Raw genomic sequence first — 22,794 nt, 5'->3', positions numbered from 1 at the left:
TGACATGCGGAGCGCACAGATTCATTCTCTGAGTCCGGAGGGGATCTAGCACGCTGCCTGGTTGTCATATGTGGTGTGGAGCGCTGTGATGTAGCTCCTTGTGAGGCCGCATGTGTGCCTGAGGAGCGGGTCGGCACCATCTTGGATTTGGGGGGCCGTGCTGATTTTGTCCCAAATGTATAAAAAAGCAGTCGATTTCCCCCTCAGTTTGTGTGTCAGGGGTATGGCGTCCTTCTCCCCCACCTCTCTTCCCCATTACAGACCTGTCTGCAGAGTTTTGGAGTCGCTGAGAGCCTCTGTTAGTCCGGTGTATCCGGGAGCTCCTGAGAAGCACGTCTTACTCCTCCATGAGCCAGGCCACGCCCCCTATCATGTCAGAGTTTTAAAATGCTTCATGGGGACGTGTAGTTCCGCAACAGCTGGAGGGCCATAGTTTGGAGATCCCTGATATACAGTATATATGTGTATATGTAGATAATATATCCACAGCCACTCCTTTGTCTAAGTCTTTGCATACTTCCTCATATGCACCCATCAGGAGCACCTACGTAGAAAAATGTTTTGTGTTATATATCGCCGCACACGCCGAAGTGAGAGCAATAATTCTAGGCCCATTATTCATGGTTAACTCTAGACTGATAAACTGTAGGGGCCTTTAAAGCATTACCTATGGAAAAGATATAGTACCAAAGTTCATCTTCATTTTGCGGGCACGTGCATATTTAAAGCTTTACATGTTGGGTATCTATTTATTCAGTGCAATCTAATCTTTTTATATTTTATAAAAAATTGGGTAATATAGTGTCAGGACTTGGCTCAGCCCTTCCTTCTCTGAGCTGGCCGCTCAGCTGTCGGCTAATTGCCAGCTCCCATCTCTCTTCACAGTTACTCAGCTGTTGTTGATATCCTGCTCGTCAGCCCTGCCTACTTAAGCCATCCGGTCCAGAGGAGCTCTGCCTTCGCCTTGGTCAACATCACAAGAAACACCTCCTGCGTTCCTGTTTAAAGACTGGCTTTGCTGACATGTCTTCTGGCTCCGGATCCTGCTTGCTGTTCCACTACTTTGATCCCTGACTCCTGGCTTGGTTGACTATGCTTACTGAACTTTGGCTATGTTTTGACTACATTTGTTCTTTTTACTTTTATTATTAAACAAGTGTGATTTAACTGTACTTCTGTCTCGGTCTGATTTCATGGTTTCTGCCAGTAGGCGAAGGCCATGAATTCAGAAGATGCAGTCAATCCACTTGTTGGTAATATTTTTTCTAGATTGGATGAACTGGATCACCGCATGGATCAATTCGCCATGGAGTTACAAACGCTCCAGAGTTGCACGGCTCACCTGGAATTCCCCACTGTGGGCGCCCCGATACAACCTATGTTGCAGGCCGACCCTGCTGCTGCTTCAGTCTCTGTGCAGGCACCCGCCTCGTGTATTACCTCTATAAGAGGTATGTCTGGTTCGGCTCTGCTTCCCCTGCGATTTGGGGGAAATCCAGTCCAATGCAGAGGGTTTCTCAACCAGGTTGAGATATATTTTGAGATGTTGCCCCGGGCATTTCCTACAGACAGAAGCAAAGTTGGTTTCATGATATCTTTTCTTTCTGAGAGACCCTTGGCCTGGGCAAACCCTCTATGGTAGATGCAAAAACCTGTTGTCTTGAGTTACCCTGAGTTTGTGGCTTCGTCTAAAAGGGTATTTGACATTCCCACGCGCTCCGCTTCTGCTGCCAAGTGCCTCATGTCCATCGAACAGAGTACGAGAACTGTTGCCGACTACGCCATTAAATTCCGTACTCTGGCAGCAGAGGTTGTGTGGTACAATGAGGCCCTCGTGGCTGCTTTTTCTCATGGGCTCTCGGATACCGTCATACAATCAAGGATGAGATAGCAGCCCAAGATATACCCACTGAGCTGGAGAAGTTGATCACGTTTGCCATCCTCATTGACTTCAGACTCGGAGAAAGACTCTCTTTTAAGGAGCGCTTGCGGAAGCCTCCTGTACATTTGTCTCCGAGCTTTGCAGTCCCACCCGTGCCTCCCTCAGCTCCCATGCCTCCTGGGTTCAGAGACGGGCAGTGAAGGTGAACCCATGCACTTGAGTTTCATTCTGCGGATGAGAGAACCTTTAGGAGGAGGGAGAGATTGTGCCTTTATTGTGGCCAGGTAGGTCACTTTTTGAAGTCTTGTCCTACCCGTCCAGGGAATGCCCGAACTTTGAGGTCCTGTCACGGACAGACCTTAGATGGTGTTATTTCATCCCCAGTTATCCAGAAGGATAACACTCCTGCAGCTGCATGACACTCCACTTGCCATTGAGGCTCTTGACGGGAGACCTCTACAGCCTGCCCATGTGACTCATTAGACGGTTCCGTTGTCCATGGCCATAGGGGCTCTTCCCCATGAGATAATCCAATTTCAAGTTATTTCCTCACCTAAGTTTCTGCTGGTTATTGGTTATCCTTGGTTACAGAGGCACAACCCCTCTTTTAATTGGCTCCATGCTGAGGTTCTCTCCTGGTCACCACAATGCAGGGAGACATGCTTCCAGAGGGTAGCCAAGGTCCTGTGCACCTCTTCACTCTCCTCCCTGCTGGATGAGTACCGCGATTTTAGCGATGTCTTTGACAAAGGTCAAGCGTGTAGTTTGCCTCCACACCGGTCGTATGATTGCACAATTGACCTTCAACCTAGTGCCATACCCCCTTGTGGCAGGGTTTACTCTTTGTCGGTCTTGGAGGATAAGGTCATGGAGGAGTATTTTGCAGACGCACTTTCTCGAGGTTTCATCCGCAAATCCTTGTCTCCTGCTGGTGCTGGTTTGTTCTTTGTGAAGAAGAGTGGTGAACTGAGACCTTGCATTGATTACAGGGATCTCAATCGTTTTACGATTAAGAATGCCTGTCCAATTCCATTGATTATGGAGTTAATTTACCGCCTCAAGGGAGCAACGGTTTTCACGAAGCTTGATTTGAGAGGGGCATACAATCTCGTGAGGATTAAGGAGAGCGACGCTCTCAATGCCTTTTGGCCTTTGTTAACGCCCCGGCAATTTTCCAGGAATTTATTAACAATGTCCTCCGAGATTTGTTGTAGGTATGCGTGGTGGTTTATCTCGATGATATGCTCATATTTTCCAAGTCACTGGAGAGCCACCACACAGATGTCTGTTCTGTGCTTCAGAAACGCAGAGAGAACAATCTCTATTGTAAACTGGAGAAGTGCGAGTTCCATTGTGAACAGGTTATATTCTTGGGCTATGTCATTTCCACTGCTGGTTTTTTGATGGTCCCAGAGAAACTTTCGGCAGTCCTACAGTGGCCCCGACCCGTGGGTTTATGTCCTCTACAGCCTTCCCTGGGCTTTTCCAACTATTTTCATCTCTGGTCAAGCCCCTGACTGATATGACCAGAAAGGACGGTAACCCACAGCATTGGTCTCCGAAGCCCATTAAGACCTTTGAGAGTCTCAAGGCTGCCTTTATTTCTGCTCCTGTGTTGGCACATCCTGATCCTACGTTACCCTTTCATCCTTGAGGTTGATGCTTCTGAGACTGGTGTTGGCAACTTTCTGTCTCAACGTCCTACCTCTGAGTGCGCTCTGCATCCTTGTGGCTACTTTTCCAAGAAATTGTCACCTGCAGAGTGCAATTATGAGATTGGTGACAGAGAGCTTTTGCCGATCATTTTAGCCCTGAAAGAATGGAGACATCTCCTCGAAGGTACCACTGTGACGGTTCTTATTCTTACTGACCATAAGAATCTCACATTCTTGTCTGAGGCTAAATGCCTCTCTCCCAGAAGGGCGCGATGGGCTCTTTTCTTGTCAAGTTTCAATTACATTGTCTTATTCTTACCCGGCACTAAGAATGTAAGGGCTGACGCCTTGTCACAACAATTTTCCTTCACTTCCAAGTTGGAGTTGGTTCCGGTTCCTGTAATTCCTCCTGATCGTGTTCTGGCTATGGTTAGCACCAGTCTCATTTCTCCTTTGGGTGACAAAATTCTTGCTGCTCAGGTCCGTGCTCCTCCTGAGAAACTTTGTGACCGCTGCTTTGTCCCAGAGAGTCTCTGTACTGGCGTGCTCCAGACTTACCATTCTCCCAAGGCAGCTGGCCACCCTGGGAAGTATCAACTTGTTTGGGCCATTTCCCAACAAATCTGGTGGCCTAGTCTACGTGCTGCTGTAACCCCCTTCGTAGCTGCCTGTTCCATGTGTGCTCAGAGTAAGACTCCACGACACCTTCCAGTGGACCTCCTACAACCCATACCCAATGGAGAGAGGCCCTGGACCCATCTGTCTATGGAATTCATTGTGCAGTTACCCAACTCCCAGGGCAACACAGTTATCCTTATGGTGGTTGACTGGTTCTCAAAGATGTGTCATTGTATTCCACTTAAGAAGTTGCCCACTTCTAAGGAACTGGCTTCTATTTTTGCTTGGAAGATCTTTCGCTTACATGGGCTACCCAAGGTGATTGTCTTGGACAGGGGTTTGTGTTCCTGTTCTGGTGAGCTTTTTGTGCAAAGTTGGGAATTCAGCTTGCTTTTTCCTCTGCGTACCACCCGCAGTCTAATGGGGCCGCAGAACGAGCCAATCAGTCCTTGGGGCAATTCCTACGTTGCTATATTTCTGACCATCATAACAACCGGTCATACCTATTACCATGGGCAGAGTTTGCTCACAATTCTGCTCCCAGATTGTCCCCGTTTATGGTGAATTACGGTTTCCAACCTTCCGTGTTGCCTGACTCCTTTGTGCCGCAGAGTATTCCTGCTTTAGAGGAGCATCTCCGTGGTCTTCGTTCAACTTGGGCACAAGTCCAGAAGGCTTTGTGTCATGCTAATGATAGGTACAGACTTCATGCTGACCGCAGACGCCTGCTTGTGCCTTCCTACCAATATGGGGACAGGGTCTGGCTGTCATCTCGCAATCTCCGACTTCGTGTTCCCTTACTGAAGTTCGCACCTCGGTTTATTGCGGCTTTCCGTATTGTTCGCAGGATTAACCCAGTGGCTTACGCATTAGACCTTCCTTCTAATATGTGTATTTCAAATGTATTTCATGTCTCCTTATTAAAACCTTTGGTCTGCAACCGCTTTACCACCTCGGTGCCATGTCCTCACTCTGTACAGTTTGAGAAGTATGAGGAGTATGAATTGACAGTCCATGAAGTACATGAGGAGTATGAAGTACAGTCCGTTGTTGACTCCCGTGGCTTCCGTGGGTGCATACAGTACCTGGTGCATTGGAAGGGGTACGGTCCGGAGGAACGCTCTTGGGTCTCATCCTCGGACATACATGCCCATGTCCTCAGTGATTTCCATAGACGTTTTCCCCTCAAGCCTGGTGGTCCTCCAAGGGGGAGGGGTCGTGGGGTGTTCTGTCAGAGCTGGGCTCAGCCCTTCCTTCTCTGAGCTGGCCGCTCAGCTGTCTGCTAATTGCCAGCTCCCCTCTCTCCACAGTTACTCAGTTGTTGTTGATATCCTGCTCGTCAGTCCTGCCCACTTAAGGCGTCCAGTCCAGAGGAGCTCTGCCTTCGCCTTGGTCAACATCACAAGAAACATCTCCTGTGTTCCTGTTTAAAGACTGGCTTTGCTGACATCCCTCCTGGCTCAGGATCCTGCTTGCTGGTCCACTACTTTGATCCCTGACTTCTGGCTTGGCTGACTATCCTTTCCGGTTACTGAACTTTGGCTATGGTTTGACTACGTCTGTCTTGGTCTGATTTCATGGTTTCTGACATATATCTTGTTTGTGTGCCCTAAAATTAAAGTATAACTAAAAACAAAACTTTTCCCTTCATTTTGGATAGAGTAGAAAGGGCCCCTGTCAGGTTTTTATTGCTGTCTGTGGCCCCATTAAGGAGATTAATCCTCTTTGTTTGTCATGTTTACTGACTATTTCTATCCAAAATTAAAACTAAAGTTTTGCTTTTAGTTCTACTTTAGCTGTTTGCCGACTGTATACTGTATAGATAGTGGCAAGGTGGCTCTCCTGTGCAAAATCACGTATCTGTACATGATTCCGCACTTCTGAGTCTGGGGCACGCACGCACGCTGCCGGCAACCCGCTCCCAGACACAGCGGGAGCCAATCAGCGGGTCTAGTGGACGCGATGTCCGCCGGTACCCCACGATCGTTCCGGACACAGGGAGAACAGCAGTCTGCTTATGTAAACAAGGCAGATCACCATTCTGTGAGAAGGGAAGGTTGTGATCCTGTGTTCCTACAAAACAGGAACACAGTTCTCTGCCTTCCCATAGTAAAAGCATCCCAAACACAGTTAGCAAGCACTCTCTAGGCACACATTTAACCCTTTGATCACCCCTTATGTTAACCCCTTTCCTGCCAGTGTCAGTACAGTGACGGTGCATATTTTTAGCACTGATCACTGTATTAGTGTCACTGGTCCCCAAAAAGTGTCACTTAGCATCCAATTTGTCTGCCACAATGTCGCAGTCTGGCTATAAGTCACTGATCTCCACCATTACTAGTAAAAAATAAATAAATAAAAACTCTGTAAATCTATCCCATAGTTTGTAGACGCTATAACTTTTGTGCAAACCAATGAATATACATGTAGCAGAATACATATTGGCCTGAATTGATAAAGAAATTAGATTGTTTCCATTTTTTTTTTATTGGATTTGTTTTATAGCAGAAAGTAAGAAATATTGGTTTTTTTTTTTCAAAATTGTCTGTCTTTTCTGTTTATAGCGCATTAAAAATAAAACCCACAGAGGTGATCAAATACCACCAAAAGAAAACTCTATTTGTGGGGAAAAAGGACAAAAATTTTATTAGGGTACAGCAAGGAAAAGGATCTGGGGATACTAGTAGATGACAGGCTCAGTAATGGCATGAAATGCCAAGCTGCTGCAAACAAAGCCAATAGAATATTGTCAGGCATTAAAAAAGGGCATTAACTCCAGAGATAAAACGATAATTCTCCCGCTCAACAAGACTTTGGTCCAGCCACACCTAGAGTATGTCATTCAGTTCTGGGCACCAGTCCTCAGGAAGGATGTGTTGGAAATGGAGAGAGTACAGAGAAGGGTAACAAAGCTAATAAAGGGACTGGAGGATCTTAGTTATGAGGAAAGATTACTAGCTCTGAACATATTCTCTCTGGAGAAGAGACGCTTGAGAGGGGATATAATTTCAATGTACACACGGTAGGATTGTCCTGTACACACGATAGGATTTTCCGACAACAAAACTGTGGATTTTTTTCCGAAGGATGTTGGCTCAAACTTGTCTTGCATACACACGGTCATACAAATGTTGGAAATTCGTGGACTTTTGTGCGTCGGACTTTTGTACACATGATCGAAATTTCCGACAACAAGTTTTTTTGTCGGAAAATTTGAGAACCTGCTCTCAAACATTTGTTGTCGTAAATTCCAACAGCAAATGTCCGATGGAGCATATACATGGTTGGAATTTTCGACAACAAGCTCACATCGAACATTTCCCGTCGGAAAATCCGACTGTGTGTACGAGGCATTAGAGTGGTAAGTGTGGAATCTTCCACATGCAGTGGTTTCAGCACGGAGCATGGATCATTTCAAAAAACTATTAGATAGGCATCTAATAGACCACAACATACAGCGATATACAATGTAATATTGACATAAAAACGCACACACACACAGGTTGGACTTGATGGACTTTTTTCAACCTTACCAACTATGTAACTAGGTAAATATGCATCGCACAACTGCGCAATTGTCAGTTAAAGTAACGCAGTGCCATGTCACAAAAAATGGCCTAGTAAGCTGTAAACCTTCCGGAGGGCAAGTGGTTAACTTTAATGTATTTTTTGCTGATATTTTGCACTTGATAAACCATTGTGTAAATGTTTTGTGACATAAAAAATTTAACCTACCTCCATTTTATTCTTTTTTTATTTTAATTATATTAATTAAAAAACAATAACGTGTACATATCACACAGAGTTCCATAGAACAGTCTGGAATTCCAATCAGACAGGAAATGCAGTTAACACAACTTTGCGTAGTATTACAAGTAATATGTGTACATCCCAACTTACCAAAAAAAAGGAGAGAAAAAAGACAAAAGCATTTCAGCAGGTTCAGATTACATAGTACAACAACCAGATGACTATATTATACCCGTCTTTGTCACTGAGATCCAACTGGCAAAGCCCACCTGTCAATATACAGTGTTTCTCAAGCGTAACCGTATTAGTTCCACCTCAACTCACACCTGAAGTGTGTATCCATAACCAATTGCGAGGGAGCAAGACCTTGCATGTCCATCCAACCTTGCCAGATTTTTTAAAATTTGTGAAGTGAATTTTAATGCTGGTTAGTCAATTTTTCTTGTATTAAAGTCGAATTGGCTTGTTCCACCCAGGGATGTTTTGTAGGGGGGTTTGGTGAAATCTAATGTCTTGTTAGTAACTTTCAGGCTGAGGAGTAAAGGAGTTTAAATTCTGCTAGGAGTTCAGTAGGTTGGTACATTTCTGTGTCTAAAGTACTCAGAAGGCAACCATTTTATTCTAAAGGATGTCTGCTTTCAGAAAATATATGTTTAGAGGTTTTAACGAATCTTGAGGCATAAAGTAATTTTCTAAACGTGTGCAAAAAAATGCAAAAATGGCCCTGCCAGTAAAAGAGCTAAAAGTGGAAGGGTAGGGGATAGGATGGGAAAAAATATTATGACCTCAATTTTGAAAATATTGAGTTTCTCATTGCAAAGAAACGCTACTTTTGTGTGGCGAGTCCAATCTAGTCCTACACCTACATCCTGATAAATCTCCTTACACCCCAGAACAATACTCTCCCTCCATTCACTTTCGGAAACTTCTACAACAAACCTCCCTACTAGATACCTGGCGCGAATGCAATCCTTCTAAGAGAAATTACACATTCTACTCTTACCCCCACAAATCATTCTCAAGGATTGACCATATTTTTGTCTCAGTCGCATCCTCCCCGATCTTACTTGGCTCCACAATTCAACCTATCACCTAGTCAGATCACTGTGCAGTAAATACTACAATTTCCTCCCTAAATTCCACAATCCAGAGACCGCACCTGGTGTATCAATGAGGCGCATCTTGCCAATCAATCATACTGTCTAGATATTCAAATCGCTTTGAAAGACTATTTATTGCATAACTCCACTCCCGGTATCTCTCCGGTTCTATTGTGGGAAGCACACAAACCGGTAATCCGAGAGACGTGTATCTCTGTATCCACACACCTCAAACGCGATAAAAAATTACAAATAATCCAACTTGAAACAGAATTCCACCAATTCTTTCTTCAATTCCAGTCCTCTCCTACTGAAACTCATAGAATAGCCTTGGAGAAGGCCAAAGCCAAATTGGACCTGCTGTTGGCTGAATCAGCCGATAAAGCCATACGCAGATCCAATCATACGATATACACTAAGGCCAACAAGCCAGATACTTTTCTGGCGATGCGCCTTCGTCACCCTGAACGAGTTCACATACCCATTAGACTCCGTATAGATAAAAATACCCACACCAGCAACCCTGTCAAAGTACTTTCGGAGTTCCGCAAGAAGCTGTAAGAGCTAGACACGGCTAAACCTACCTCTCCTCTTGCTCAGGCCGGCACATTATTCCGTGACATCCCAATACCCACATTGTTGGACGCCAGTAATGAATCCCTGGAGAGCCCGGTCACGACCAAGGAGGTCCTACTAGCTATCAAAACGCTTAAACCCCATAAACGACCTGGCCCTGATGGCCTCTCCAGCACCTACTTCAAAAATTTAGCTACTACCCTAGCCCCACTTCTTTCTAATTCTTTTAACGCTTTACTCCAACAACATACTTTTGGCCGAGACACGTTGACAGCAATAATAGCCATGATACCCAAGCCTAACACGGATAATTCTCTTTGGTCCAATTACAGGCCTTTTTCCCTGTTAAACCTGGACATCAAAATTTAAGCAAAGATTTTGGCGTTGCGTCTTAACTCGATTCTTGGCAGGCTAATCCATAAAGATCAGTTGGGCTTTATACCATGAGGACAAGCCAGCGATAATATTAGAAGGGTCATTTTACTCCAACATCTAGCCTGATCTCATAAAATACCAATGCACCTTTTATCTTTAGATATAAGGAAAGCATTTGATACGGTATCTTGGCCTTATCTACACTACATTTTCTCCAGTGGATTAGCTCCCTGTATAATCAACCACAAGCCTATGTTAAGTACTCGGGGTTTCGTTCAGATAACTTCCTAATCTAAAGAGGGACTAGACAGGGGTGTCCCCCCTCCCTCCTAATTTTTGCTCTAGTGATCGAACCCCTAGCTACTTTGGTTAGAGCGAGTCCTGATATCAAAGGGCTGGAAGTCGCTTCAACATCACATAAAATTTGCCTGTTCGCGGATGATGCACTCCTATTTGTGACTTCTTCACGCACGATAATCCCTAATCTCATTCGGCTCCTAAACAAATTTTCAATTTTAACAGGTTTAAAAGTTAATCAATCTAAATCTAAAGCCCTCAACATGTCTCTCTCACAAAAGAAAATTTCTCACCTACAGGATCACTTCCCTTTTCCTTGGTTCACATCATCCATATCATATCTTGGAATAAAACTCACTGATAACCCCGCTTCTCTTTACCAAGCCAATTACCTCCCTATGTTGTCGCACCTGTCCTCCCTACTAGATACCTGGCGTCCACTTTGTCTCATGGCTTGGACGGGTTGCGGCTGTTAAAATGTCTTTATTCCCAAAGCTCTTATATCTCTACAGGGTACTCCCGATTGCAGTCCCCTCCTATTTCCACCGAATCATTCAATCCCGCGTATTCAAATATATATGGGGCTCCATAAAACCTAGGGTATCTAGAGCCATCCTTCTCCGTAGCAAGCTTAGTGGAGGCCTAGGGCTCCCTAATTTTGCCCGATACTATCACGCAGCCCAATTAGCCTAAATAACTTTGTTACATGCAAAAACTGAAATTCCATTGTGGGTAAGCTTGGAAGCGGTAGAACTAGCCCCCTTATAGTATCCAACCAATATGGCTGCCCCCTTCTACCCGCGGCTTCATAACTAACCCAGTTACACGCCATTCTCTGAGGCTTTGGGATAGCCTACGTGGCCCTTTCAAGTTAACCTCTCCACATTCACCTTTACTTTCCTTCCTAGGCCATCCACTTTTCTATCCAGCCTTCACTGAACCAGGCTCGTTTCGACTATGGTCCAAAGCAGTGCTGAGTCGAATATGTGATTTGATCACTGATACTACCCTAAAAACTTTTCCTGTGCTTCAGTCTCAGGCCGACCTTCCTCCTAATTAATGCTTCCGCTACCTTCAAATTGCCCATTTTGTCCAAACAATAATAAGCTCTTGCTCCCCTTTGGATGCTTTATCAATTTATGAAAGTATCTGTAACTCAGATCCACACGCGCCAGGCATCATATCCCGCCTCTACAATCACCTCACCTCCCCACCAGTTAACCTCCCCTCTTATACTGCACAGTGGTCCAAAGACCTACAAATTGAACTTGATGCTGAAGACTGGGTAAACATATGGACCAATACGAAATCTTGATCACATAACATAGTAGCGCTGGAGACAAATTATAAGGTCCTCATGCGCTGGTATCTAGTCCCAGCAAGAATTTCCAAATTCTTACTGAATTACTCCCCCATGTGTTTCCGAGGCTGTGGTGAGAGAGGTACACATGTCCATATTTGGTGGTCATGCCCTATTGTGAAACAATTTTGGACAATAATATTCCGCATGGCCTCAACACTACTTTGTGATACCCTAGATCCTGACCCATCCCTGGCATTGTTAAACCATGTGCAGGGGGATTATATAAGAGCTCAACTCCGCCTTCTGCTCTAGCTTACTACAGCTGCTAAACAGACGATAGCCAGATGGGCACCATGGGTAAAACATTTCCTCCCCCCAGACTTTGACAGCCATTTATTGGAACCATAGTTTTCTCAATGATTTTACACTCTTCTCTTGTATTCCTTTGGGGACCCGTGCGATCCCGCCGACCGCTCCTCCTATTTTTCATCTTTTTCTCTTCTCTTCTTTCTCTTTCCCCAAACCCAATTCTTCCTTTCTTATCTATACTCAGGTATCCTACCTATAATCTCTACCATTGCAATATTGTTTGATGATTGTAACCAGCTAACGGTCGTCGTCTCCTACTCTCACTGAGGAAATCTCCCGCTTAACCCGGTAATATTATTGAGACCCTTACTCTCAAAGGTCATCATCTTCAGTAAATTTAAATTATGTCGATAAGTCCCTGCATCCAATCCACACTGTATGGATCTAATGTAAACATTCATGTCATACTTTTCTTTGTTACTATTGTGTATATTGTTAAAAAAAGATGCACCGTAAGTCTTGTTTTATAATCTCCTGAAGAGATTAATTGTTGATATATCTGTTGAATATGTTTAATAAAAATCTTTGAACAGAAAATATTGAGTTTGAGAATGCTAATATGTCCAGTGGTAAAGTAGTGATGTGTGAAGAAACTGAAGGGGTGAGCTGAGGAATGTAGAGATAGATTTGGATGTTAGCATAGAGATGTTATTGGAATGTGGGAGGTTATCAGCCACCCAGGGAGGAGGTGTAGATATAAAAAAGAAGGGGACACAAGGACAGAGCCTAGGAGAAACCCTACAGAGAGAAGGAGAGGAGGGCAGAAGATGTAGGTGCATAAAGGTGCATTGAGATAAGTAGGAGGAATATCGGCAAAGAGCAGAGTATCGGAGACCAAGGGAGTGGAGTTTTTGTAGGCTGAGCAGGTTGTCAAATGCAGTAGTGTGGTGTAGTGGCCATTGGTTTTAGCAAAGAGATGGTTATTGGAGCTGATTACTCAGACATTTGTAAAATAGACATTCTATTTGTTTGGAGGAATGGGAGAAAGAAGATGGGTCTTAACCACTTGTGAACCAAGCCTATTTCTGACACTTGTTTACAAGTTAAGTCAGTATTTATTGCTAGAAAATTACTTAGAACCCCCAAACATTATATATTAGGTTTGTCCTGATACCACTTTTTTAAGACTGAGTACAAGTACCGATACTTTTTTTGAAGTACTCGCCGATTATCGATACTTTTTTTTTAATGTCATGTGACAGTGGCACGTGTATCAGTAGTTTTTTGTTTTTACAATTTTATTTTTTACAATAAATTTTTTTTATTATTTTTTACAATTTATTTTGTTATGGTTTTTTTTACAATGCTTTCTTTTTTTTAAGGGGGGGGGGGGAGTGGACAGTGTCAGTGTGTTTTTTTTATTTTATTTTTTATTATTTTTTACAATTAATTTCTTTTTATTATTTATTGCAATTCTTTTTTTTTTAATTATTATTAGCCCTGTTTGGGGGCTTTTGTTAAGATATCAGGGGTCTTAATAGACCCCTGACAGCTCCGCTTTGAGACAGGGAAAGGGACTGAGGACACATGTTTCCCAGTCCCCCTCTCAGCAGCCCTAGCTGCACTGAAAATGAATGGAGAGGAGACAGAGTCTCCTCTCCATTCATAGACTGAAGCATCGTAAACACAGGTTACGATGTTTCAGTTATGTGAATGGACAGAGTCAGTTATCACTGACTGCTCATTTGGAAAAGGAAGGAGCCAGATTTACTGGCTCCTACCACCGCTCTCTATCCTGAAAGATTGAGGGGGCAGAGGAGAAGAACAGAGGGGGACAGCAGCACGGAGGGGGCAGAGGAGGAGAACAGAGGGGGACAGCAGCACTGAGAGGGCAGAGGAGGAGAACGGAGGGGGACAGCAGCACGGAGGGGGCAGAGGAGGAGAACGGAGGGGGACAGCAGCACGGAGGGGGCAGAGGAGGAGAACTGAGGGGGACAGCAGCATGGAGGAGGCAGAGGAGGAGAACAGAGGGGGACAGCAGCACAGAGGGGGCAGAGGAGGAGAACGGAGGGGGACAGCAGCATGGAGGTAGCAGAGGAGGAGAACAGAGGGGGACAGCAGCGCGGAGGGGGCAGAGGAGGAGAACGGAGGGGGACAGCAGCACGGAGGGGGCAGAGGAGGAGAACTGAGGGGGACAGCAGCATGGAGGAGGCAGAGGAGGAGAACAGAGGGGGACAGCAGCACAGAGGGGGCAGAGGAGGAGAACGGAGGGGGACAGCAGCATGGAGGTAGCAGAGGAGGAGAACAGAGGGGGACAGCAGCGCGGAGGGGGCAGAGGAGGAGAACGGAGGGGGACAGCAGCACGGAGGGGGCAGAGGAGGAGAACGGAGGGGGACAGCAGAACGGAGGAGAACGGAGGGGGCAGAGGAGAAGAACGGAGGGGGACAGCAGCACGGAGGAGAATGGAGGGGGACAACAGAACGGAGGGGGCAGAGGAGGAGAATGGAGGGGGGAGGGGGACACGGAGGAGAACGGAGGGGGACAGCAGCATGAAGGAGAACAGAGGGGGACAGCAGAACAGAGGGGGCAGAGGAGGAGAATGGAGGAGAACAGAGGGGGACAGAAGAACGGAGGGGGGAGGGGGACACGGAGGAGAACAGAGAGGGACAGCAGCACGGAGGGGGACATTGAGGGGGACAGCAGCGGAACAGAGGGGGACTAAAGGAGGATACAGAGACAGTCAGCGGCGATCGGTGCGGCTTTGGGGGCAGTTACAAGCACTGATCACTGCTGTGTAGATTTCACTAAAGCAGCTGATAGGGGCTTTATTGAAATTGGTGCTTGTAACTCCCCCTCCGCACCGATCACCCGGACTGTCCAGGTATTGGGTGAAGCATCGGAGCATTTGCCCGAGTACAAGTACTCGGGCAAAAGCTCGATATAGGTACTAGTATCGGTATCGGGACAACCCTATTATATATATATATATATATTATTAGCAAAGACTCTGAAGAATAAAATGGCGATCGTTGTAATATTTTATGTCACATGGTACTGGTACGCAGCGGTCTTTCAAACGCTATTTTTTTGGAAAAAATACACTTCACTGAATTGAAAAAAAAACTAAACAGTAAAGTTAGCCCAGTTTTTTTGTATATTGTGAAAGATGTTGTTACGCCGAGTAAATAGATGCCTAACATGTTACTGTTTAAAATTGTGCACACTCGTGGAATGGCGACAAACTACAGTACTTAAAAAATCTTAATAGGCGATGGAGAATTTTTTTTTAACGGTTACCAGTTTAGAGTTACAGAGGAGGTCTTTTGCTAGAATTATTGCTCTCGCTCTGACGATCGCGGCAATACCTCACTTTTATTGCTGTCACAAGGAATGTAAATATTCCTTGTGACAGTAATAGGCAGTAACAGGCACTCTTTATGGAGGGATCTGGGGTATAAAAGACTCCAAATCCCTCCTTTGCACTTAAAAGTATTCAAAACTCCAAAATTTGCATTTTGGAATTCTAGGGATTTTTTTAAATCAGCGCCATTGGCAGCCAAGTAAACTGGAAGTGACGTTGTCACTTACCGGGTCACTACATCGGAGACCCGATAAAAGTTCATTCAGGCTTTTTTTCAGGACTCCGGCCAGCCGGAAGATGTGACGGCTCGTCGCTCCAGTCTCCCGGTGGGACTGGAGACCCGGGTGGAGCAGCATAAGGTGGGGGGAGGAGAGGCATCCCCTCCTGCTCCTTGTGTCGAGCGGCCGCTGAGCTTTGATTGTTATTATTAGAAAGCCGACTGCCAGCTCTAAAAAAACGAACTAGCAATAAGTAGCAGCGCTAATTACCTAAAAGACATACACCAGAAATGATATATAAAGTGACATATATGATTAAATATATGTGAATACACAACAGCCCATAAACTAAATGGGTTAAATAAACATAAGAAAACAACTCTAAATAGGCATCATCAAGTCCATTTAGATATAAATGAGGAATTTTATAATCCTGTGATAATATCTCCCAAGTGATGTTACTGGGTAAACAAATGAGTCCTCCACCGCACCACTGTGATAACACCAGTAAATATATATGCTTACCACAAGGCAAGCTCAAATAAGCTTGTGACCTTAACCCGGTCGGGGCCTTTAAAAAGAAGGGATGAATGGAGGCGATGATCCACCACACCACATAGAGGAGTCGTCCCCGTAAAACTTTTCATAGACACTTCCAGAGCACCGGAACACAAGTTACTCAAGGGGTCCCCAAGAGAAAAAAGGGAATCGACATAGCGTAATCCAGTAGACTAATTTATTAATTAAAAGTAGAAAACACACTTACATGGTATAAAAGAATTAACACATGGAATAACATAAGCCGGCCGGCTAAAGCGATCGCCCGTCCACCACCTGAACACGCGAGACGTCAGCTCCTCCCGACGCGCGTTTCGTCACACGATGACGTCGTCTGGGGCACGAGTGTGACGAAACGCGCGTCGGGAGGAGCTGACGTGCTGACGTCTCGCGTGTTCAGGTGGTGGACGGGCGATCGCTTTAGCCGGCCGGCTTATGTTATTCCATGTGTTAATTCTTTTATACCATGTAAGTGTGTTTTCTACTTTTAATTAATAAATTAGTCTACTGGATTACGCTATGTCAATTCCCTTTTTTCTCTTGGGGACCCCTTGAGTAACTTGTGTTCCGGTGCTCTGGAAGTGTCTATGAAAAGTTTTACGGGGACGACTCCTCTATGTGGTGTGGTGGATCATCGCCTCCATTCATCCCTTCTTTTTAAAGGCCCCGACTGGGTTAAGGTCACAAGCTTATTTGAGCTTGCCTTGTGGTAAGCATATATATTTACTGGTGTTATCACAGTGGTGCGGTGGAGGACTCATTTGTTTACCCAGTAACATCACTTGGGAGATATTATCACAGGATTATAAAATTCCTCATTTATATCTAAATGGACTTGATGATGCCTATTTAGAGTTGTTTTCTTATGTTTATTTAACCCATTTAGTTTATGGGCTGTTGTGTATTCACATATATTTAATCATATATGTCACTTTATATATCATTTCTGGTGTATGTCTTTTAGTTAATTAGCGCTGCTACTTATTGCTAGTTGGTTTGTTGGGTGTGTATCTCACTTGTAGCGGCAGCTTTTTGGATCTAATTTTTTTATTTTTTATTTTTTTCAATAATACTTATATTTTTTTCAATATTTGTTATTATTCACTTTATAATTCATCACAGCGCGGTATTTACTGTTTATATTGTCTAAAAAAACGAACTATCCGTTTCAGTTCTAAGCACCTTCTAGTCTTGTTCTGCTGAAACCTGCATGCGTTCCTCTGTGTTCATCACTGGGGTGAACTGAAAAAACACTTTACTAAGCATAGGGATATTATATGGTATTAGGATTTGTCCAAGACCTCAGCCCCCAAATTGTCACTGCCGAGGTGTCTGGCTCTATCCTGGTACAGGATACAGTAACTTCTGTTCTACCTGCTAAGAGGAGCCTCATCTCCAACCCCCTGTGGGCAAAGGAGCTTACAGATTTATAATGCATATAAAGTGATTTCTTTACCTACGGTCTCTGAATCAGAGATTGTTCCATTTACAAAAAAAAATCTAATATTTCTGACTTATGTTACACAATACAGAATATCTATTTGTGGCTATAAAAAATGCATAATAATAAAATGTGTATGCATAGTGAAGTGTAATTCATAGGAAAATGTGCTTACTATGATAACTTATAAAAGTAACATGAGAAATCATTTCTAAAGAGAATTATAAGAATGAAGCAGATTTTGGTCCTAAAAGAGGTATCACTGGGTATTTTCAAAAGCACAAATGCAAAGCCATGTAAAATGTGTATTATGTTTGCTCCTCCTGATATACAGTAAGTCTGTCACAGATCAGTATTGGAGTGTCAACAAAATCACTGATTTTTCAACATGAACCGCAGTATTTTAATAGAAATGTTTTATAAGATAACAATCTCTATTTACTTTCAAATGCATAAAATTTATTTTTGTACTCAATGTTAATCTGAAAACTCCACCTACTCCTTCGGGTGTGATAATAAACAAGAATCAGAAAAACTCTTGGATGGCACAATGAAAGATGCACAGTTAATGACGTGCTTGCAGGTTGCTTCCATATGTACATACCAGACTTGTAAGTGTATGTTGATTAAAAATTTCAAGAATTTTTCTGTTGAAAGAGTATTTTATATTTTCAAGAAGCTGTGAAGCTCTTGGCTAATGCTTAATAAGACTGATTTCAGATGGGCAATCCCCATTACAATACAAACATTCCTAGTACAGGCTCCAGCTACTTAGCCAAAAAGCATGTTAAAACTGTTTCAACATGTTAGGTTTACAAATACAGTATATGTAAAACGGGAACTCCAAAAGAATGGGCACTCCAAAAGAATCTGGTTCCAAAACAAACACATGACATATGAACCACTCTTCGAACCGACAAAGATATTTTTGTCTCCACTTCACAAAAAACTTGGACTAGTGAAAAAGGTTGTGAAAGCGATGAACAAGAAAGGTAAAGGTATTCATTATTTTTGACAGATGTTTCAAAAAATAACTAATGCCAAGATTGCAGAAGTCATTTCTGTTGGTCCACAGATCAGTTACATCATCAATGACAAATGGCCAGAGATAAATCACCTAGAAAGTATTCAAGGGTGTACTATATTTGAAAATTTTCTTGGCAATTACAAAGCATTTAACTACATTCAGCTGATTGACAAACTTCTTACAGCATACAAGACCGTGAAGTGCAACATGTTACTAAAGAGTTCATTTTACATTTTACAAGATTCCATTCTGAAATTATACATGTGTGTTCAGTTTGAAGGGGTCTATCATAATCACCAAACGTTTTTCAGGAAGCAAAACTTTTGAAAAGATTTGTTGTCCAGTATTACCACCTACAGAGTGCAAAAACAGAAAAAAATAATTTGAATGTGTAGCACCACCCACGTAGGAGCCGCTAGTAATAACTGGCCCTTCCCCAAACAGTGCAGAGGCCACCAATCACCCAAACAATACATTCACTTCTGGCTTCAGTAAGCAGTCTAGGGGTTGTCTCTATATAATTCATTGCTTGTAAAACATGGGATGGGAAAGGGTGAGAGTGGTATGGGATACTCAAGGCACTCTGAGTAGTAACCGGAGGACACTCTTGATTAGGTTTTTTTTTTTTTAGGCTGTTCTCCTCTGAACAGTCTTTCTGCCAAGATCTAATAGGAATAGCCAGAACTGAGACCCTTTATGGGCTGTCTCAGAAACAGCTACTGCTGGCACTTATCCTTAAAAATAGCACACAGTTACAGTATTTGGATCTTGAGCTCAGGTCTATACTCACAATGTCTCTCCTGGACAATGTCTCTCCCTAGTTTCCTCCAGACATCTCTATGACCGAGGACAACTGCTCAGTTCCTAGCTCCCACCAGACACTCCTCACAGTGGAGTGAAAGCTAAACACCTTCCAGCTCCCACCAGGCACTCTTCAGTGAGCTCTCCAGATGAGATCCTTAGGTGAAACTGCTTAGTTAGTTCCAAGGTGGATTAGAGATATCCCAACCCCCCCCCCCCCCCCCCTTCCAGCTCTGCCACAGCTGGGATCTCGATAAAATAAACTGCAGCAACTCTAGTATACTGCCCCAAAGGGACAATAGCCCCTGAGGCTGGAGAAGTCTGCAGCAGGACAAGAACCTGGATACTCCAGACCCCAGCCACCTACTGGGTACCCCCCCCCCAGAGATTGGCTGCAGCACAATAAAGCTGCCCATTTGACTCTCCCAGCCCCCTATGTTCTAGAAGCCTCTAGAAGGCAGAGAGGAGCAATCAGACCATGAAGCCTGTGAGATCCAGAACAGCCTAAAAAAAAAAGATCAACATCTGCTCTAATGATTGCAGAAGAACCAAAAAAGGACTACATTTACATATCAAGCTGCAGCAAGCAAGGCCATTACAATATTAGCATGTATTAAAAAGGGTATTTACTCAAGAGATAAAACTATACTTTACAAAATCATGGTTCGGCCACATCTCGAGTATGCAGTCCATTTCTGGTCGCCAATCCTCAGGAAAGATGTGCTAGAACTGGAGAGAGTCCAGAGAAGGGCAACAAAGCCTATAAGGGATGGAAGACCTTAAGAGGGGATATGATGGTGATATACGAATGCAAATATTTTAATGGTCTCAGGTCATTCAAGAAGACACATGGCCACTGGACAAGAAGCGATTTAATCTTAATCTGCGTAGAGGGCTCTGTACTGCAGTAAGGATATGGAACTCCCTTCTACAATCAGTGGTTTCAGCAGCAAGTGTCACTAAAAAAAAAAACTTTTAGATGGCATGGTCATCTTATTCAACACAGTATACAGGGATATGGGAAGTGGCAGAGACATAAATACACACACACTCACACCAACACAGGTTGAACTAGATGGACTGGTATCTTTATTCAAACTCACCAACTATGAAACAGAAGTTTATTTTTTGAATTTACATACACTTGAGGTGGTAGAGTGATTAAAGTGATTGTAAAGTTTTTTTGTTTTTTTTTTAAATAACAAACATGTCTATACTTTCCTGCTCTGGGCAATAAAATTGCACTGAGGGGCCGCGAATCTCCTCTTCTTGGCTCCCCCCGCCGGTGCTCCTGGCCCCTCCGCTCTTTCCACTGCACCCATGGGAAGTCTAGAGGACACTCCTGCGTGCTGGCTTCCGAACCCTGCTGCTGCGTCCATTGACACAGACAGTGGGACTCGGCCCCGCCACCCACTCCCTCGTCACTGGCTTTGATTGACAGCAAAGCCTGCGAGACCCGGAAGTGAGGAGAGAGAGGAGCTGCAGATGATTACAGCTCACAGCAAATGAAGGGAAGATGTGGGTTAATTTGCTAGAGGCAAATAAACTGTTAATGTTGCAAGGGAAGTTGTATTATGCAAGGGAATCATCCTTTAGAGCTTAGTGACAGGTGAAGCTCTGCAGACTTCCATCATCTAATCATGTGCAAGGAAAAATTATTTTTTTTTTTCTTCCATGTGATTGGGTATTGTTTGGTAAAATCTGGAGATAATTCCCTTGCAAAATGCATCTTCTCTTGCAAAGCGAACAGTGTATTCCCTTTAGTAAAGCAACCCTTTAATGTTTTCCTTGACCTGTTATGAGAACTACAAGCCCTGGGTTCTGTTTCCAGAAAATGTCCATTTATTTTGTATTGATGTTTGGTCGTATGTTGCATGGAATTGTACCCATTGCTTGGGCAAAGAGAAAAAGGTAGTTGCTTATGCCATATCAAACATTGGTTTAGAGTGATTTAATTACTTTCCATCTCTTTCTATTTTTCTTTAATTTATTATGAAGAGTGTGTGAAGAAGTAATAGATCATATGTCTGTTATTTGTCCAGGATGTGAGTAAAAAGCTGTCTTTACCCATGGACATTCGTTTACCTCCAGAAGTTCTTGCAAAACTGCAGATGAATGATACAGAAGATGATCCAAAACCTTTGACAAGGATATCAAGAAGAGCTTCTTTGGTTAGTAAGTTTACTCATGGATTTGCTGATTCCATACACTAGCAGGAATTTTAAATCAGCTTTAGAGTATCAAGTTTAGTATCTGTATTTCCTGAAATAAAGGTAGTTGCAGAGGACATGGCTTATTGACAGTCTCTGGCAGTTTGCTAATGCTAATGCTTTGAATTAACAAGCTCTTTTACACTGTAGCTCTACATGCGCATATTTAGGAAGTACCTAAAGATATGAAACTTGTTTGGTCTGGCCAATTTTCAAATAGGTTGCTGTACAGTCATGTCTGAGTAGTGCTAGATGTCGCCAGCTGCTGTCAAGTGGAATAAGCCATCAGACCAAAACCTTTCGTTCCACCACTAATAAGCTGATACTTTCAGCTTCTGCCCTGCTTTCTCCTTATCCTCCTCCTTGCCTTAGCAATCAGAATTACTTTTTAGCTTGGGAGAGTGCCCTGCAACGACTTATAAACTGGTGATACAGTAATCGAGAATTGGCTGTTCCAGCAGGTACTGGGCAAATTTCAATCAGTGTGTGGGCTCCCCTGCTCATGTTGCCAGCATGTTAATAAAATGTGAAATGAGGAACTAGGGAAGTAAAAAAACAAGCAATAAAAAGTTTGGCATTAAAATTGCATTAAAAGAAAACTAAACCCCAAATTGTAATATATTGCAATTTACTAGTCCTTACTTGTGGTGGTTGAATTTGTTTTGTTTTTTATGCTTAACACCTTCAAAAAATATGGAAAATACTTGTTGATTTTGCCTGAAATGTAGTGTCCTTGTCACTTCCTATGAGCTCACCTGGAAGCATAAAACAATTTTATTTTTATCTTATTTTTTAAAATACTAATCCCATCAACCCCAATGGGCATAGCCACCCAGGCTCAGGAAGTGTGTAATTCATGGGATTACCAAGTGAAAATAATTTAAAAAAACGAATTCAGGCACCTAATATAAGAAATAGTAAGCTACAATGGATTACATTTTTGTTTTTGGGTTTAGATATACATTAACAATTGTTTACATCTAATGTAACTGTTGTCCCTCCATCTTGTACTAGAAAGGCAGTCAGTACAGTGTCTACCTATATACTGTATATAAAGAAGCATATCTTTGTATTAGACACAAAACAGCCGGGAAATGGTTATGGGACAGTGTGTGCCACTTGGCACTAGTGGAAAGTGCAGCAGCTCTCTTTGTCTGTATGACTAGCTCTAGGATGGGCAGATATGGGCAGTAATATCATTCCGATTATCTTCCCATCCTTTGTTTTGAACATTCCTTCCATGAAAAACAATAAGAAAATTACTAAGTTGAGTCCATTTCCATACATTATTGTCCCTCCCTTTTCTACTCCAA

At 43.4% G+C, this 22,794-nt stretch overlaps 1 protein-coding gene across 2 annotated transcripts in view; it reads left to right on the top strand.

Annotated features, from left to right (window-relative positions):
• CDK18 (cyclin dependent kinase 18) overlaps positions 1 to 22,794 on the top strand; it is a 476,627-nt gene that overhangs the window by 267,209 nt on the left and 186,624 nt on the right. For both annotated transcript variants that reach the window (XM_073615801.1, XM_073615800.1), the window contains exon 4: positions 21,314 to 21,442. In XM_073615801.1, the coding sequence (XP_073471902.1) occupies positions 21,314 to 21,442 (129 nt within the window). The remainder of the gene's footprint in view (positions 1 to 21,313; positions 21,443 to 22,794) is intronic.

The sequence above is a fragment of the Aquarana catesbeiana genome, linkage group LG02 (genome assembly GCF_042186555.1).
Source record: "Aquarana catesbeiana isolate 2022-GZ linkage group LG02, ASM4218655v1, whole genome shotgun sequence".
Taxonomy (NCBI): domain Eukaryota; kingdom Metazoa; phylum Chordata; class Amphibia; order Anura; family Ranidae; genus Aquarana; species Aquarana catesbeiana.
The sequence above is the reverse complement of the archived record's forward strand: the minus strand, read 5'-3'. Positions and strand labels throughout refer to the sequence as shown.